Source organism: Amphiura filiformis, chromosome 5 (genome assembly GCF_039555335.1).
Source record: "Amphiura filiformis chromosome 5, Afil_fr2py, whole genome shotgun sequence".
NCBI classification, from domain to species: Eukaryota; Metazoa; Echinodermata; class Ophiuroidea; order Amphilepidida; family Amphiuridae; genus Amphiura; species Amphiura filiformis.
Window position 1 is genome coordinate 7,389,738 of NC_092632.1, and position 20,973 is coordinate 7,410,710.

General features: G+C 35.1%; 1 protein-coding gene across 3 annotated transcripts in view; it reads right to left on the reverse strand.

Moving 5' to 3' along the window:
* Positions 1–1,634: 1,634 nt before the first annotated feature.
* LOC140152548 (uncharacterized) overlaps positions 1,635–20,973 on the reverse strand; it is a 59,899-nt gene continuing 40,560 nt past the window's right edge. The window contains exons 12-20 of one of the 3 annotated variants that reach the window (XM_072174932.1): positions 19,825–20,171; positions 17,501–17,639; positions 14,931–16,618; positions 13,002–13,019; positions 9,401–9,539; positions 8,626–8,720; positions 7,708–7,793; positions 6,999–7,138; positions 1,635–6,075 (exon numbers count right to left, since the gene is read on the reverse strand). In XM_072174932.1, coding sequence (XP_072031033.1) covers positions 5,825–6,075; positions 6,999–7,138; positions 7,708–7,793; positions 8,626–8,720; positions 9,401–9,539; positions 13,002–13,019; positions 14,931–16,618; positions 17,501–17,639; positions 19,825–20,171 — 2,903 coding nt within the window. In that variant the 3' untranslated portion in view covers positions 1,635–5,824. Of the gene's footprint in view, positions 6,076–6,998; positions 7,139–7,707; positions 7,794–8,625; positions 8,721–9,400; positions 9,540–13,001; positions 13,020–13,734; positions 13,798–14,930; positions 16,619–17,500; positions 17,640–19,824; positions 20,172–20,973 lie in introns of all 3 variants that reach the window. The other 2 variants (XM_072174931.1, XM_072174934.1) reach the window with 2 other exon arrangements.

Genomic DNA, 20,973 nt, shown 5'->3' on the forward strand with positions numbered 1-20,973 from the left:
TGAATTATTTCACAGGAAACGTGAACATCATGGAAAAAACTGAAAACAAAAATTATGAAATTGGTCAAAATTACCATACATTAGACTGAAAAGAAATACAATTGCTTCAAATTATGCAATGAACCCCCCCCCCCACCCCCAAAAAAACCAACCCTGAATTCAATAACCTGAAAATTTGCATCCCTGAATGAAAAAAAAAATACAAATTAAACACTTGTTTTGGTCGATATCTCAAAATCCACTTCTGTGAAAAGCTACTCGCATCGTTTGCATGATATGTACAAATGAATTCACAGTGACTTTCCATGTTGTCAGAAGGTAAATATTGTGTTTCTGCAAGGTTCAAGCCAAATTTCTTACATCATAATTATTATCTGTTAATTAAATTACCTGGAATGTATAACATGATTGAAATAATAATCAAAATAAATTTAATCAGACTCATTTTGGTTTGAGAGACAATCGGTGATTCTGTAGAACAAGGTTGGATTTTTTGTCGCCTTCATTATTACAAATGCACAGCTTTGGTCCAAAACTTGTAAGTTTGAAGGTGGTCTTGTTTCCGCCCAAATAAAGAATTTGAATTTAACTCAAGATTGGTAAAAGCAAGGCGGCACCAATATGCATTGTATCAAACTTGCAATGTCATCTAATGTATGTAAAGATTTGTCAAATATGTACCCACTTTAAAAAAAAAAAAACATTTACACACAAAATCTGCTAATATGCTGAAGCCGATGCTGATGAAATTGATCACTGGAATTTACAGAACATAGTTCTTGAGCTGCCGAACAAAGAAGTTTAAACTTTTATGGTCAAACTAACCAACACAAACTATACATTGGTTCACCTCAAGTTTGGTAGTGATGTCAATGCCTTTTCGCATTTCTGCCACAAGCATGTTGACAAACTGCCCTTATACTGGAGATTTGATACTGCAACCAGCGAAATACACACCTATGTCACTACCTAACTTGAGGTGAACTGACTTATAAGTGGATAATTCATGAGAATATGAAAGTAAAATACTTTTTTACTCAACCTCTGCTTTTCCCTTAAGGGCTGGGGTATGAACGTTTGGACAGTATTTATTTTGGGACATTAGAGCACATCAGACATATCGAATTGCATTCTGAATACGAAGAATGCCATTCTGATATCAAATAATTTTGATTATTTTGAAATTGTAATTTAATACACATTTTATGGCAAATCATTAAAATTGATATTTTTGATATTTAACAGTACTTGAAGTAAACTTTATAAATCTGATGATTTATACTTAAAGTGTATGTAGGTGGGATGAAAACCGACGATCAATTGAAAATTTTGACCTTTTTCAGATTGAAGATATGGATTTTTTTCCCAAAACACCAAAAAAAATTAGGTCTTTTTGGGAAAAAATCCATATCTTCAATATGAAAGGTCAAAATTTTCAATTGACCGTCGTCAAACTTTTCCTCCCTGCTACATACACTTTAAGAATATATCATTAGATTTATATAATTTACTTCGAGGACTGTTATATATCAAAAATTTGAAAAATATCAATTTTTATAATTTGTCATAAAATTTGTATTATATTGTGATTTAAAAAAATGAAAATTATTTGATATCAGAAAGACATGCTTCAGATTCAGAATGCAATTCGATAGGTCTGAGGTGCTCTCATGTCCCACAACAAATACTGTCAAAACGCAATAAACGCTCATTTTGGATCCCTTAAACGACACTAATTCAGTCTCAAATAACCCGTTTCTAAATATATAACACATCACATTAAAATAGGGTAGTTGTCATCAAAAAACAAATCTTAGATTTTCTATCAAGTAAAGGATTTGCTTTTATGCTTTAAAATGACACCTCACCCATTGATGTGGGATGTGTAATTTTCATTTATTTTTTGAGACATAATTATTATAAATTTTTTTATTATTTTGTTTATTTATTCATACCCATCTCATTATTATCTTTGAATGTGGATTTCCAACATGATGTGATGACCAGTACAAGTATATGTATGTATATTTTTTGACAAGTGTATGAAGGAATTATACATATTTGGTATTTATATACAACTAAACACACTATTGCACTAAATTATAACTGGCATGGTCAAAAATTATCTAAACCAGGGCCCAAATACACCAGGACTAAGGACAATTTGCCCCAAATTTTACATAATCTCATGACAAATAGCTGTCAATGGCAAAAAGTATGCTAAAGGGTTACTTGCCATGAAATTGGTTAAAAATGACCCTAGTACTTAATAAAGTATTGTGAGTCCTGATTTATGCAAGTGTTTATTAGTTGAATCACTACTCCTGCAGCATTCCATGTTACAATATTTGAAAGCAGTGACAAGACTAGTAATTATATTTGCAGCATTATATGAAAAAAATGCAACAAAGTAGGACCTCATTTATGGTTGAACAAATACCAATCAAATACAGTATTTGCAGAGGAGGCTTAAAGGCATTCCTACAATGCACTATGATTGGGAAATTTGATCAATATAACCTAATTTTAAAGGCAAAGTCCCCATTGCCACACACACAAAATGGTCATTTTAAAACTGCAGCCAACGAGCTAATAGTTGAGACTTAGGACTGATATTTGATTTTCTTACAGGAAACATTCATATTGTCCCACTGCATTAATTTTATTCCTAAGTCTCGATGTTATGAATGTTAAATAATAGGATGAAAACACCAGATATTTGCACACAATTCCAATGCAAGCCATGATCAACTGTACCATATGTGTACAAAAGCCAGACATACAAGGTCAGAAACCCCATTGGGTTGTGGGAATGTCTTTAAACATCCTCTGCAGTATTTGCAAACATAGTCATTGGCAGTTCTACAGCTGTAGCTTAACACTTGCCTGCCCACCTGCCAGTGATGGGCATCATTTGTGACAGGCAGGGGGAATTTTTATAAAGCCTACTCGTTTGTTGGGTAACATCAGCACAAACAATGCAAATGGTAGCCCGATAGTTATTTAATTAACTTTTTTAAATTGTAGGTCCTTCAGGCTATTGTTGCAATATGACCAGTAATCTTTTTTAATTACTCCAGCCCAACTGGCTAGTGTAAAAAAAGTTAAGATACAGCTCTAGATAAAATTAAGAAGATTAAAAAAATTCTTAGATGTAAAATTAACTTAACTGATAAAAAATATTCTTGCAGCCTGGATAGAACTGATCCATGTCACATCATGATATTGTAAGGTATAGACCTAATCCCATGTGCCTTTCAGTATTATGATAATTTGCTGCTTGCATAGCTTGGTGTGATTTCAGAAACATTTATTTTAGCTTGCTCAATGGAAACAATGCAATTTTTCTGTAGAACAAAACATAATTGGAATTAGTGGCAACATCTACAATAGCTGCCATATGTCATATCTTTGGATGTGTTCACTATAGAATGCAGAAATTGTCAAATGTCTATAGGGCAGCTATTGAACTAACCCCTCAATTTTTAATTGGCACTTTACTATTCAGTAAATGTCTTAACTTGGTACACTGATTTTAACAAATAAATTTAAACAACGAATGATAATATTATATAACTGAACTTGGCTGAATCCTGTTTATCATGGCGGCATACCTTTAATCATCAAAATGCTGCTTCTCGTGCAAAATAAGGAACATTTTGTAATTGGCAAATATTTGTTGGTTTCTTAAATGGAATATTTCTTTTGCTTCAATTTTGATATACTCTTTGCAGCCATGATTTTGGTAGAGTGTTTACTTACTGCTGATGAAGTATGCATCTATAATTTATGTTTACAAGGATTCTATCAGGCTCTAAAACATCAAATTAAACTAAAAAGTACACATAACAAGATACAAATATAATTTGCATTAAACTTGTATACTTTGTGCATCGTATGAAACAAATAATTAATATATATCATATTTGCATGATCACCTTGATTTTGTAGAACTTATTTCAGACTCTTTTTCTGGGAAAAACCCAGAAATAAACCAAAATTTTAGTTTAACACCTGTTCAAAAGTATACTTTGAAACTGTGTGCCTCCAATAGTCAGTAACTTAACAATACATACAAATTTTGTGTGTATAATCCTGTTTGAGTTTTAACTTGTACAACCTAAAATTGTGAGAAAGATAGTGAGAGTCAAATTCAAGGTGGATGGTCCAACTGTAACACATTGTGCTTTCTACCTCACACTGAGGTCCAGCACCCAAACATTCTTTTTCCAACTATTGAATGAAAATTGCTCATGTTACAGTGTCCCATAGAAACATAAAAAGACTTCCGGGATGGTGTACCACCAAACTACTATGCTTTTGTTAATGCAGCATAAATGAAACATTTCAGACCTAACATTTCACTGGGTTATGAGAAATATGAGCTTTCACCTGATACCAAAATCTACATTTTGATGGGGTAAAGAAGGGGATTGAGTCAGTCAATCACACCACACACCTTTTTTTTTAAATGGAAGTCAGAAACATACAAAATTGTTCAACATGAAAATATGCAAAACTTGTTTGATTATCCTAACAAATACAAGGTTGCAACTTAATTCTAAATACCACTTGTTGGTCCTTACATTCTTATCTTCTAAATATTTATTCTAAATTAGAATTTATATTTCTTGTATAATAAGTTGTATATTTTGGCTTGAACTTCTACGTTAAAGATAATACTTACAGAAGTGCCTAGTTGTATATATTACACTCCATGCATATATACGTAGCTAGATATTTTGGCTACAAGTAATACTGTGTTATGCTGCCCAATGCCGGGTTAAATCTACTTTTTGATTAAAGCTATTTTTCCTGCATATATAGCAGGTATAGATAATATGATTGAGGTATGGTACATATTGTATATATTAATATGATTCTTGCAGAGAGGTTATATACTTATTATCATTTGGGAACCATAAGTATTACCAAACACCTGACATGCAAAAAGATGCATTAACAACATGAGAGACCATATTGGGTTTTTCCTTTGTGTTATTTAATCTAATCCCATTCTATTTCCAGTAATGTTTAAGTTCTAATGAAAGTTTGATGACGTAAAATCGATAATATGTTATGTATAATATCTAGAAGAAATATATTATCAATTTTACGTCATCAAACATTTGTTAGAAATTGAACATTACTGGAAATAGAATGGGAATAGATTAAATAATGTAGTTATGTTACATCAAATATTTTACGTTGAATAAAAAGTCTGTAGGGTCACTTAGCTTAGCACAGAAATCTCCTATTGAAGGATTATATAGCTTTATTCCATAAGCTGCTTAATTCCTCAATGGAGTCTCTACGCTAGTCCAACTCATACAAATCTTACACCAATTCAGGATAAACCCTATATATTGCAATAGTAGAGTTATATGACATACCTAATCAGGTGACCTTATAAACAGTTTTTATAACTAGCTGTTCTATAGTTCCATCGGCTTCCTCAAGGAAGTGACATCACTACCTTGTCACAGTTACTTTGATCATATCGAGTCAACACACATGCTTTAATACTACACCAACTGGAGCACACACTGACATCACTGCCTCAAAGAAGCCAAATGGACTAGTTTCATTTTCACAAAAAGTATTCAGAAAATAAGATTAAATTAATTGATTTGATTGGTTGATTTTGATTGATTGATTGATTGAACTTGATCGATGGAATGATCAAATAGATTGTCAACTGATAGATATATGTAATACCCTAAATTGTTATTAAAAAAGTATACTATATACTACCAATATAGCTCTTTTCAAGAGCCGACTTGCCATGCAAGGTATCAAAGCAAATAGAAATGCATCATTATCATCATAGATACACCTCTCCATCTTCCCCATCACTAAACACAGACCGTCCCCCTGATGTTGGTGATTTCAGAGGCCAAGCCCTCCTTGGATGGGTCGCTGACGGTGATTTCAGGCCGACTGAGTTTGAATGATTCCCAACAGGTGCAGCCAGATTACTGTATTCACCGATGTATTTCCTGCGGATTTGCGCAGCTGGGGAGAGCTCTCGGGGAAGCTGGATTTCATTGCGAGGATCAATCATTGCGTGGATATCTGTGTTAAGATTTGACAAGATGAGAATAATATAGGTGAATAAATCACATTAGTGAAATGTTGGCGCTAAATGCCCTATGTGTGGACATATAGATCATCGATTATTAAGGAAATATAAAATTAACTGATAAAGTGATGCTAGTGAAATTTGTTTAAATGTTCTTTATAATTAATTTGTTTAATTGTAAACCTATGTATATAGGCCTCTCTTGTACATATATAATATGATTGTAAATATAGTTTAAAATTCAAAATAATTCCAAATCTGTTTCACTATAGGTCTAATACAAATAATGATGCTGGTAAAATCTGTAGGCCTATCAAATGTACTTTGTAACTTGATTTGATTTGATTTAATTCACCTATGTACATATGATTGTAAATAGTTATGATTGTAATTATTGTAATATAGGCCTACATAAGTTTGATTTCGTGTGCATGTGTGTGAGGGTATGTATGTGTGATATGGGTGTGGGAGAGTAAAGGTGAGAGGGATGAGAGCGTGGGGGTGTGCGTGATTTGATTTGATTTGATTTACCTTTGTACATATGATTGTAAGTAATTTTGATTGTAATTATTGTAATATAGACCTATATACATAAGTTTGATCTTGTGTACATGTGTGTGAGGGTACAATATATATGTGTGATATGTATGGGGGTGAGTAAGGGTGAGAGGGATGAGAGCGTGGGGGTGGGGGTGAGTGGGTTGTGTATCTTTTATACATTGTACATTATTTAATATTTATATTGATTACTATGAGTTATTGTTGTTGTTGTTTGAAATGTATTTTTTGTCTTTTATATGAACGCACCGCCAATTTAGGCATGTGCCGCTGATTCAAAAGCGTCTGTTCAAATAAATAAATAAATAAATAAATAAATAAATAAATAAATAAATATAGTTAGATTTTGTATACATACCTGCCAGGCGTTTTTCCATCTGCCTCATGTTGCGTAAGATACTTGCTATTTCTGCGTTGCCAGTTTTGAGTAGTGCAAATTCTGATTCTCTGACTGCTTCAGCTAGCTCATCTTCTGAGGCATTGGGACACTGCAAATACCTGCAACAGTACAATGATATGCAAGAACAGAAATGTAATCTAATCTCATATTTCTTGTATCCAGGGATGCAAGTGGGTAATTGCTCAATTTCCTGAAAATTACCATGGCCAGGCGACCGAGTGCTTGTGCACGACATCAAACATTTATAGGTGCTTGGCCAGGAAATAGGATAGGGGTATCACCCTGTCCCTAAAAAAAGTATTAGCATCCAATTCTGGAAATATAAAAAAAAATCCAGCATTTTTATCATATGACCAAATTTATGAAAGCATTCATAAAAAAAAATAATCCAGAAATGTCTCAAAATCCATGGCAATGTATTCAAGGAAATCCATGGCAATGTCACAGGATCTAAATGAATCTAACCATCTTACAATGCCCTTTCAAAAATATTCACTTGATGTGTTTATTTTGATAAACCGGTTTTGAAATCAATCAACCTTTAGAAGAATCACAATGTGAGACAAATCTGGACACAAAAAGGTTGCTGTTGTTTTGTTTTGTTTTGGTTTTTTTTGGAGGGGGGAGAAGTTTCAAAATATTTTCATGCTACCACTGCACAACTTACTTGAGTTTATATGCAATCCTATCACTGCTATCCTTCAGCTTCAGAGAGAGATGGTTCACTGATGACAAGACAAGGTTGTCAAATGACTGAAACAAAGTGAAATATATGTCATGTCAAAGTGGCAGCGAGTCCAGCATTTATCACTTCATTAAATTATTCCCCCACATGCACCAGCCAGACTGTATATGTATGCATTATCTGTAAGAAATGCTACCTGTTATCTACCTTCAAAATTTGCAAGCTCAAAGTATTATTGAATCATGTATTTGACTTAATTAGTGCCAGGGGGTCCTTAAGCTTATTATGAAAGTTATTAAACTCAAACTGGACAGGGTCTATGTAAAACATTGTTATTTTTCAGGATGTACAACAAATGTCAACACATTGCTAACCCACATTGGAGCAATTACTGAATCGGGTACAACCCTACTAGTCTCATTACAAGACTGCCCTAATCTAACCATAAATCCTAGCCATAAACTCTGTAAACAAGACTGAATACAAGCCTATAAGTTGTAACCAGTCCATCAATTGTACCCCCACATTGATTTACATGTGATATAATTCATTTACAGGACTGATTGCTAAAAATGTATTGACAGGGAATCATAAATACATGTAAGTCTAGGGTGCAACTGATTCCCTACTCTAATAGAATGAAAAGTTCTCCTATACTATATTTCTATACTTTATTTCACCTCAGTAGCGATGTCAGTGCTTTTACACAGTTGTGCTGCAAGCATGCCAACAAATTGTCCTTGTTCGTGTATGCATCTATATGCTCTTCAACTCAAGATTAGGTTAACATGAGTTATTTGATACTGGGACCAGCAAAAACCCGCCTACATCTATGTCACTACCAAACTCCTGGTAAAACTAAATATATATTATGATGTTTCAAAATGCACATTGACTCACCTCATTTGTCTTGCCCCAATGTTTGTGTTTAAGAGCTACCGGTGGACTTCCTCCTGTTATCTGATGAGTTGGTAATGCTTGCCCAATATTCTCATCTGATCAAACAAACAAGCAAAGGTACATGTTACATCAATCAATCACACTTGCACATGTACAATGCAACATTTCAATGACATTTTACATTTCGATAATAACACTTGGGGAAATCCAAAACTGTGACGTCATGAATGCACTTGGACGAAACTAGTGTACCTCTGGTTTTGTTTTGTTTTTAAATGGAAAGGATTGGCAACTGTTGAGTCACTAAACTACATGTTGAATGCATATTTAGTTTTGCTTTGACAATATTGTGGAAGTACGCTCTCGTCAAAAGTTTACTATAGCACTTTACTATAGATCATATTTGTTATATCAAATCACAAGTTAGAAGAATGCATACTCTATCACAAGTGCTAGTCACCCATATCTGACTATCAAATAATTTCCAATAGTGTTATGCACAGGTGTGGACTAATAATGCCACAGAGTGTTTTGAAAGGAGAAACAGTTTAACTGCATATAGGCCAACTTTGATTACAATTCCTAGGGTTAGCAAACTCCTATTCCTCCCATCCAAGCCTCAAGCATGTTCACATACAAGCCAAGCCTCTGATCATTGAATCTGCTGGGTACACTCTTCAAGTTGAGGCTGGCCTGACAGTGTATAATTACTCTTCAGCTATTTATGGAGCACCCCAGGGCAGGATCGATATACTATATATATTACTCCACTAACCTGGATATAAACTGAGTGATGACGCTCTCTGTAATCTACTGCCACTATCGTCACCTAGGGGTGCCACAGTAGCATTAGTCTGACTCTGACTCTTGGGAATAAACACGGCATCCTCAGAAAACAGTTCATCCATTACTTTCTGTTGGTACAAAGTGACAAGGAAGTGGTGTTAAAACAGTGAAGAAAATATTAGAAATAACCGGTTTCCACAAAATATAATACCATGGATCCAGTCATGCATCACAATATAGCATAGACAAGTATGTGAAAAATGTGTACTAATATTGAGACTTTACAATAAAAGTTACTCACAAATTTACCATACAACACATTTCACATTAATGTTCCTATATAAGTACATGCAAGTTTAGTCTAAAAACATGCACCAACTTAAATCAAAATAACTATGTTCATATTATTAGTATGGTGTTTTCAATTCTTCAGCTGAAAGTGGTTGATAGCTGCATTCCCATCAGTCCAACCATCCATATCCGACCCTCTTTTATATGGATCTATCTATTATTCGTACATCTGTAATCTTCCTCAAAAAAAAAAAACATGTTTAATTTCATAATCTAAAGTATTTAGAATGACATATGTTGCACACAACATTCAAACACCTTATTTCAGTGTTATACTGTAATTATCCTATATATTGAGTAATACTAATAGTAATTTTGTTGTCCAAATTTTGGCACTATTCAGACATCAATGCAGAATTTTACATGATGCAGTGACTTATCCAAATGTTTCACTTATCCAGTCAATACTTGGTCACATCATGGCTGGATAAAGAGGTTGGACTGTATATTTACTATGTCATATCTTTGAGTGAGTATTGGTGACATTCAAGCACCACTCCATCTTTATGCAGCTTATTATAATCACACATTCTCAGTTCATGGATTGTCAAACTCTAGTACAGAGAACTACATCACAGAATGCAAGATTTAGTGTCACTAGGTGTTCATTTAGGCAGACGAAAGAGGTCCTTACAACTATTTAAAAACATGATATTTGTGGAGATAAAATGGCTGTGGCATAAACTTAATAATAGTGTGAGCATAAACAATTGATCTAACTAGTAAAGAGCTGAAAAACAAATACACAGAAGATTTTGCAGTGCAGCAATTTATAATATTGTGTGAATTGCTTGAAATATTGAGAAACATTCTCTAAGACTATCAATAACAGCTTGCTGTAGTATCTAAGGAATATGACTGTAGTTTGTGCATATTGAAGTGTTTATGCAAACTTTCCATTCTGTGCACACACATGCACACCCCACCTCCACACATATGTACACCAACATCTTTTCTTTTTACTGTAAATCGTGCAAGTTGTGTGAACCTCTCAGAGAATACTTTGACACTTGTCACTGCTCTATACTTAAAAGTATACTTAAAAGTATATACTTAATATACTTAAAAGTATATTAATAAATAAATGATACAACAGTAATTAGGTTGATAGCATTCACTATGAAATTAGAATTTTTTTTAAACAAGAAAAATAGTTTTTACTTCTTAGTTGACTATATTAAACAAACTAACTTCTTAAAAAATTAACAAATAATAATAAACAAAACAAAAACTTGATATGATCATGTTGACTACTGCATGCAATTAATAATAATATCACGCTGTAGTTGGTACCACAGTTGACCTAAATTGTTCCCCTTCATGAAGTAGCATCCTCTTTACTTAATTCTGTGCACTTCTATATAGCATAGAATTTGGTTGAAAGATCTAATAAAATAACATACATAAAGACAATCTTAAAGTTACATGACAGTAACCATGGACCATAAGTTGCTATATTTGGCCAAGTACCTGGGATGCTGTTAACTAGGTCAAATGGTGTATCTAAATTTAGCAGGCTTTCTCCTTAGATCAGGACATTTTATCTCAACTGAGACACTACAAACCTGGGGAAGTTCAGCCTGGGTTCCAAATATAATTTTAAGAAAATTCTTTGTGAGTTACCTGTAAACCTAAATGTTGTTATTGGCCCTTTTGCAGGATGAAGTGACTGGCATTCTTGTAACTGAAAACTATTTGGAAGGGATTATTTGACCCTTTTCGTGACTTTGATGAAAGATTTGAATATTTCCAGAATTTACCTACCTTAATTACTCTGAATATGATTTCTTCAATGTAAAATGTATACAATGTAAAACAAGTTGGCATCTTCTTCAGGGCTTTTCAATGACACAATCCTACTATTTCTTTTGCAAACATGGGACACTAACCAAATTCCCTATTCACTATGTCAATTATGGACAACAATTTTCTTTCTTTGTCTCCATCAAGATTATCCATGCAGAGCACAAGTGGTAAAACCCACCAAAGGTTTAGGATCCCATAACTTTGTGCAGGATGTGGGAACTTGTGATGATCTGGGTATTAAAGTGTTGCACCTATTGTGAAGATATCACTCTACCACACAACAAAATATACTCATGCTTAGTACATGCCACTTGACTTGTGTAGTTACAAATCTACTCTTAGAAAGATACAGAAAGATGGTGTTAGAGATGAAGATTAGAGATAGAAATCAAAATAGTGAACAAACATAACATGTCAGCTCCAAAATAGTACATTATCATTATTTATATTATTAAGATCACTACAGTTCAGTCTATTTCCAAATGAGGAAATTTTCCAGCATATATTATTATTCACTACAAGTATGGAATTTGACCCATACCCATACATAACTGGTTTTCATGTACAAAAACATGCTCATCTCCCAACATTGCATTCAATGGTTCACAGTGACTAAATTTAATAATACTGACTCCTTGTGAGTTGAACATCATAACTTAAAGGAGGGTATAATTTACATTGGCCAACATATTAAGACCTGAAACAATTACATCAGATCTCCCTCATTCAGTTACTCCTTCCACAGGGTTTCTGTAATTTCCAAAGAGATTATACCCATTCAGTACCGACTCAAAATTGCCTTCTGTGTAACTAACACTATGGTAAATCTGCCATATTGTTTAGTTGCTCATGGAGGGCAAATAGTGTACCTCCAGAGTTTTCCGCAAGAGCCTGTAATTTAACAATAATTTCCATCTTTAAGCTTGAGTGTTACTATGGTTTGCCCACTTGGTGCTTAGCACACATTTTTGTCGCAACACGTAACATGCAAACACAAACAAGCATGCACTTCTGCTGGGTGTATAACGAATCCAGCGGTACACTACTTGTCCTTCATGGACAACACACAGACATTGCAGAGTCTGTACTCTTTGGTTCTACATCAATGGTAATTTCAAAATGCACATGTGGCTGATATAAAGTTCTTCAGAATTCTGAAACAAATACCTGTGCTTTTTTGAAACTTCAGAATTATATACCAATTTTCTTGAATCGGTCTTTCTGAATAACAAACCTTTGAATTATGAGATTGAGTGCCTAGCTCTGTAGTGATCTTTTAAGTTATTAGCATATGATCTGTTATACATGTATATTAGCCTGTCTGTTGATTAGCCTTGGTTATTCCTAATTTGGTTGGTAATTTTTTACTGTGGGTTCAAACAAAATAAGAATCATGCAGGCTTCATGTACAGTATTTCAACTATCAAACTTACCACAAAAACGAAAAGGAGCTGCATTGGTCGCGAATATTATAAAGATTAAAAATATTGTTATATTACAACTACTAATTATATACTTATGCTGTAAAAAGAAGATGTTTAGTTTAGCTTGGGGAAATAAATACACTTTCTTTTCTTTCCTACATGTATGTATCTTAAATTTAGCACAAACTTAATGATTATGTAATAGGATACATGTATTGTCAAGTTTCAATCGCCTCGTGCAAACTGGAATAGTCTGTAGGCAAGTAGCAGTAGAATTCCCTCCATAAAAACTGGAGCCTTGTATGGGGAATTTGGCTATGTGGACATTCTACCATATTGAACATTTGTGGTAATCTCACTATGGTACTTCTTTAACAACCATTTCTTTGCCGACATGCATATCAAATTTTGCAATGCATAAGTCAATATTTAAATAACCTAAAATACAGACTACATTACTTTTTACTCATTTCTTGTACACATAGTAAACTGAACATAGAGTATCCAAGTTTTACAATAAAATTTTAATGGTTAGTTAGGTGTTCTTTTCTCAGGACATCTCATGCCAAGTAGCCATCGGTAAGGAGGCCCACAATTCACCTGTTCACAAATCTCATTCCTGCATTTTGTGAGTGCCATATCAACTAGCCTCATTCCCGTGCTGTTTGCTATGCCACATGCCATTAGTGCATGATGTTATAACACAGGCAATCAGTTTTGGCTAGCAAGAATAGGAGCTTACTTGATGAGCCTGCCAGGCAGGGGTGCCCATGAAATTCAATAAAAATGATTCAGCCTTTTTCTTCTGCAACAGAAATTTATTTTCCTAGATTTAAAACTTTATATTAAGTATGTATATTCTGCTAGTCTTTATATCTACCGCCAGTCACCGGCACTAGCTTTGAAGTTCAGCGTGTTCTGCGTTAGCTTAGCGTTACTTGGTATGTGTACATACTTTTACGCGCACGATCAACGTGCCGCATATGTACACGCAAGAAACCATGCTAAGCCACTGTAGCACACACTTCTAAGCTAGTGCCAGTGACTGCAGATAGATAATATAGACTATAAGTATGCTTATAATTTCACTTTAAATCGATATTCATATGCATATCATATCAGTTTTTTGGAAAGCTTGTTCTATCTTTCATAATGATTGTTAAAAGGTTTGACTAGTTGTGTAAATTGGAAAGCATTTCAGCTTTGACATATTGAATTTCTGACTTTGTGTTTTGCAACCTCAATTCTGTCAATTGAATATGTTGAAAAACTATTCATGATCAGTTTCACCACACTGCTATGGAAAAAGGTTAATATGTGTGAGAGCGAACTACAAGCCATTCCGAACAAATCATTTTCAAATTTCAGGCTAATTTCCATACACTTTGTTAATAGCTTTAACAGCAATCTTTCTTGCTCTAATTCAATATTTCTTGCACTAAACTAACTGATATGCACTAAGACATATAAATTGTGCAATATTAGAATTCCAATCATTCTTTCCTCCAAATGAGAATCAAGTAATTCTCCAAGCATATATATCATACATCAAAAAGAGACTTGTTTTTATAATTTGCATGCCTGATTACTAAAAAGGATACAACAAATTATGAGCATATAAATAAAAACAATTCACTGCAATAATTCCCATTTCAAAATATTTGCATGGTGGCAATATAATAGTGGATATATATATATACTGTGAATTTATCTCTGACTGGTGTTTTTCATTTACTTCACTTTGTAAATATGTAGTTGCAGAGTACTGCAAGATCATTTCACATTAAACCTACACCAAAAGTTTAACCACACTGGTTCCAATTGTCAATATTTAATGAAAAAACTGGATATTATGCAGAGATGGCCACTAATGGGCTGCAAATACCCACATTAATTCTCTGTTTGATGTTAGGTAAAAAATACAAAATGTATATTTACCTCTTCCTTTGGTAGTGACTCCAATGCAGCCTCTGCCCCTGACTCTCCCTGGGTCATCTTGGTCAGCCTCTGTAAACTCTGTGCCAATGAACTGCTGACATGGGCTATCTCATCTCCAAGCTTGCCAGCAGCCTGGACACTAGCTTGCTGCTGTGGTTGCCCTTTATGATTAGTTAGATTATGCATGGACGACGACTTCACTTTGTTATCGTCATAACTTGACGATGATGCTGTCCTTCGTGATGACACTGATTGGATATAGGCATCCACATCGTCATTGTCAGATTCGCCTTTATATTTCCTCCAACTGCTGCTTGACGTCTTGCGTACATTTGAGGCAGGAGTACCATCAGTTGAACTGACAGAACTCCTTCTTGAACTGGAAGATTGTTTGGAAGATGCAATTTTAGACATAACTCTGGAGCTTGATTCACCAGCATGTGCGCGTCCTTCTCGTACAGACTGACTTCGGAGATTATTCCGTGTAAATTGTGAACTTGTGTCTGTTCCACTGGTTCTCCCTGAAGTACCTGTGCCTGTACGTGCTCGACCGTAATCAACTTTTGACTGCACAGGCTTTGATCGTGCTGCTTTAGAGCTACTCTTATTAGTCTCTCTTGAAGAACCATATTTTTTAAATGAAGCAGGTTTTGAACTACTCAGATCTGATATACTAGATGTGGGACTAATATCGCTTTGATCTTGATCCTTATCCCCAAAGCGAGATTTGCGTAGCATAGTGCTGCGAGTTTGCCTAGGTTTACTTAAGTCCGCTTTGGGTGTTTTGGGCTTTGATTTTGCATTTTCTTTTTTGCTTTCTTTCTTACTTGAGGAAGACAATTCTTTAAGAGGCGTTTTGCGACCCGTGCGCCCTACAGGAAGAGAGGCAGTAAGCGATGTATTACGTTGGAATGCAGCAGCATTTTCTGACTCACTTTGATTGTCAGACATAAGGGAAGAATCTTTATCTGACGTACGTTTGTGTTTATTTGGTGTCGATAATCTTGACCATATTGTGCTTTTACGCGGCTGCTCTGGTTTCCCACTTTTACCCTTTGAATCTGATTGCTCAGATTTTGGCTCAGATTTAGTTGGAATTGAAGTCCTTTTATGTGCGTTTCCATTAGAGCCTCGTTTTGCATATAATCCTTTGCCTGACACACCAACATTGCTTACTGATTCCAAATCGGTATCAATATCTCCATCAAAATCCCTGTGTGATAAAGCCTCTGACACATCAGGCTCAGGTGATGGACTCTCACGCGTCTTTGTCTTCATTTTCTCTTCAAGACTTCTCATAAATGTTTCAGTGTCTTTAAGCAGTATTTCAGTATCAGGAGTGCCATCTTGCTCCCATGAGTTGCGTGGTTCCATTGGTGGCCTTGGTTGGTGTAGACCAGAGGCCATAGGGTTCCTACGAGGAGTATATTTTACTCCACCATTTCTTGGCGACACATGATTGTCTCTAACTGGTTCTTCATGTTCCTCTTCTTCGTCTCCATCTCTAGGGCTGTGAAATGCACTACCATGAGATTGAAGACCGTTTTGCCTTGGTGAGTCTCCTTGCTCTTGTCTTTCAACCGGTGTAGTTGGCAGCATTCTTCTGCCTTTACCAGACCTACGGTTACTGGTAGCATGAGTTGGTGTTTTTATTGGTGATGTAGGATCTTTTTCAGCTGGGCTACGATCTGAAGAAAATAAAAATGTGAGAAAATTGGATAATGTGCCCACACAATGCAGTGTAGTTTTAAGTAAAGGATACAATCATACCCATTGCCTTGATTACATTTGATTATGGAAATATTTTCAGGATCTAAAATGTTATCAAAACGTGACTTTTACCAAGTTTTCTGATCAGTTATATGGCATAAGTGGCGGAGTGGAATATTTAATTGTAAATGTTTCACATGTTTTGTACTAAACATTGTGTGGTATCTTGACTTTGTGGTTTTAACCAGTTAACACCACCTGCTTTGGTTGAAAACATTTTAGCAGTCACTTAAATTTATAGCTAATTGCTTGGAACCAGTGTGAAAATAAGACCTATACAAAAAAAAAAAAAAAAAAGAAAAAACGAATTGATTTTTGCAACCTGTAAAACAGCTAAATTGATACCACATTTCCCAATTTAGAAATTAAAAACATATCTGCAGATGTCTTTGCCAAGGAAATTATAATTGATGCTCTAATGCAGTCCAACCCCCTTGTCTCTGTTATCCAGATATGTGACTTTCATAGAAAAACAAATGTGTTTTTTATGCTTTGGGAGCTTTATTTCATGCACTGAAGCATTTAGAAGGACATAACTATGTGGCATACATAACTCAAATGCCATCTTTCAGTGTTATTACCCCATTTTGAATAACCTTTTGCTGTCTCAATGATAGAACTTCAGACATTCAATGCAGAATTACATATAATTCACTTACCCAAATGTTTTACTTATCCAGCCAATGCTTGATCCCTTCATGGTTGGATAAGAGAGGTTGGACTGTATACAAATTGAGCACATAGCTTGTGTTTTACACTTGTCCTAAATGTCATATATACACATGCCAACAAGGACTTACCATTTTTGATGACTGTAGAGTTAGATGGTGTTGTTCCTGAGCTGTCTTCTACTGTTTCCTCCATTTTTCCAGCATCTTTTGCCCACTGACCCACATACATGTTACCACTATAATCCATGTCTGGTGTATGGCCATGTCCCTGCATGAACAAACAACACATCATAAACCATAAGACTGCAGAAAGGTAATCAAGGTATGCAAAATCCACCATGTTGAATTGTTACTTATGAGTACCAAAATGGTGGACCTCAGCATTTTGCAAGAAAGGGATTTGGTCCAATTGAACAACATTTGGAGTCATGAAAACCATGAATGCTGCTGCAAAGGTTTACATACATAGAGCTGAGCATAATGTGACATTACACCCGGTCACAAAAAGGGTGCAATGTATGTACAGTATACAAATGTGCCTTCCTTCCACAACCATCATGGCAACATAATGTATGGATTCACCTACTCTGTTTTAATTCTATATCATAAATGTCAAAGTCAGTGCAACGTAATGTAACCACATCATATTCCCAGCTGAATAATAATAAAAACATTTGAAATCCTTTCCATAATCTAATTTAACCTTATTGAATTTCCTGCTGTGAGTTTCAATAATTGTAATGTCTACATAAACACATGGATAGGGCAACAAGTAATTACAGCAAGATCATAATATTTACCTAAACTGAACTCATGAAGCATAATAAATGCCAACTAATATACATTATGCAACTTCTTGGCATAATCTGATTCAAAATTGCTTTCACAATTAATGAACATCCAAAATCCTTTCTCGTTTATTATGTTAACTCCTAGATCTGTGTATAGGTGCAAAATAAATCTATTATATATGGCGGTGTATAAATATATATTTTGAATCATGAGGGAAAAACTTCTTTGAAACAGTGTTTTCGTCTTGGAATACAAACCACAACCCTAAATCCTATCCCTAATTATAACACTGAATAACAAACTCAATCCCAAACCATTAAGGAGGTTATGAGAAAGGTTTTTTAACACTAGTGTCCACATACATAAATGACAGCCAGTAAAAAAATTCACTGACCCTCCAGGATTTGAACCTGGGACCTTCGGATCACAGGCACGGTGCTCTACCAACTGAGCCCTAGTTCATTTAGCTTCTGCATGTGATACATACATGATCAAAGGTGTTGTATCTGTAGGGCACAGTCACTTCATGTTGCATCATGGCCTGAAGATGCACCACCTTTGATTGCGCATGTATCTCTAGGAATCCAAATGGACTATAATAAGTGTGATGGACAAGAACAGTGATGTTATTATCTATAAGTCTTCAGTTCAAAAACAAGGTCCCAATTAATACATAGGGTATTCTGGAATTATGTCCAGAATAATTTTTTTTTTACTCCAACAAAACAAGTATGTTTTTTTTATCTAATGCAAAGCAAAACAATAAATGTATTTGTCCCAAAAGATCTCATCATAACCAGACCAGTCACATACTAATAACAACATGATGCATCCGTCTCCTTAATATACATGGGAAATGACAAATTATGTCACACTTCTCTTATTGAATGCTAAATTAATAAATTATCAATGACTTCTGCATTATGTCATTTATCACTCTATGCAACTGATGAATCCAAAATAGCATCATTATTTGCCAGGCATCATCTGACCAGCCCACTTATTTCTCACATAAGCCTGTCAAAACTCAGTCAAAATAAGTTTGAAAAACTTTCAAAACTTGCATTCTTACATCACCACTACACAGTATTTTTGAATTAACAAAAATTTGTGAAAATACCAAGTTAAAAAAAAAAAAGAAGCTAACTGAGCACGTTGATCCCTGAACGAAAAAGAAGTCAATATAAGTCACTGTCTGCATTTATACTACACCTGAGAATTGATAATAAGTGAGTCACAATTCACCACGGAATATTTTGACTTGATTTCAATGTATTTCTTGTACAAGGTGGTGAGCAACCTAAAACAGTAACCAGACATCTGTATAACCCATATACCTTGTACTATTAGAAGAAGAAAACATGTAACAGTACAGCCACGGTGGCTCAGTGGTTACGGCCTTGGACTCATAATCTGAGAGCTTGCTCGACGTGCGTGGGTTCGATTCCCCGACCCACCACCGTGTTGCGCCCTTGGGCAAGGCGCTTTGCCTCGCTTGCCTCACCCCACCCAGGTGCAATGGGAAGCTGTTAGGGGTACGTGGTTCCGACATATTCTAATGACGGCGGAATAAATGTAAAGCGCTTTGAGGCTGTTTACGGCATAAAGCGCTATATAAATATCAACATTTATTTATTTATTTTATTTTGTATGGTACCTACCTTTCTATGGTATCCAGCATGTTCCGCATTCAAAATGTCCTTAGATATAGCCTCCTCCACAATCTCCTCATCACTTATATCTTTATCTGTGTCCTCCTCGCTCCCTCTCTCCCCATCATCAACATTACCATTGACACCAAACACCTCATCGATGCGATGCCGTGCTTCCAATACATCCTGAGATTCGCTCTCTATCGTGTATGTGCCTGTTTCGCTGACATTATCACCGCCACCATCACCGTCTTCGATCATATTGTCGGATTGTTTTCGGTGAGACGTTTTACTAGCTGACTGGTTGGCTTTGTTTCTGTTGGCTGGTGTCTCGTTGGAACCACTTCTTCTTCTACCTATTATTTGAAAATGAAAAGTATATGAATAAGCAATTTTATAATATCTAATAACTTCCAATTAAAAATTCAAATTGCTATGCTTTCCTTATCTCATAAATCAATTAGCATAATGACCCCAGTTAGCATATGGCTAGCACATAAACAAGTGCTCAACACATTACCTTGCGAGATGTTTAAATACCATGTGCAAATGATACAATGCCTGCAATATCATAATAGAATTAGCTGTCAGCTTGCATGGATAATCCCTAAAATATGCACTGCATGTTGCCAATTCTGTAACAAATTCAGAAACTGGCAAAATGGCACCTCCCATTCACATGACATTTCAACAAAAGTTACGTAAAGACCAAAGAGTCATATTTCAAATAACATTTCCACTTACATGAAAATCAGTATACACAATTGATCAAAATTATACAAAGTCAATGTCCCACCAGATAATCACTGTTGCTGCTTCAGAGAAGACTGTTTGCTGTAGATTTGTGACTCTGCGCATCATAAACACAGTGTTATTCAGGTCTTTATATGATACTCTGTATGTTGTGTACTTGCAGGACACACAACAGCAGGGAAGCCAAACACTGACTCATTTCCCCTTGATCAAATTCAATCTTCTCAAGAATCAAAGGATACTTGTTCATATTTCCACCATTGATCAGGTCAGAGGCTTGTATACAGGCCAGTAGCAATATGGAAACTTGCATACGATTGGATGAATTGGGGCCGGGTGGAAGGGACTGGTCACTATTTATACCACTAGGAATTTAAGGATACACAATTATTTTCTTGAAAAGAG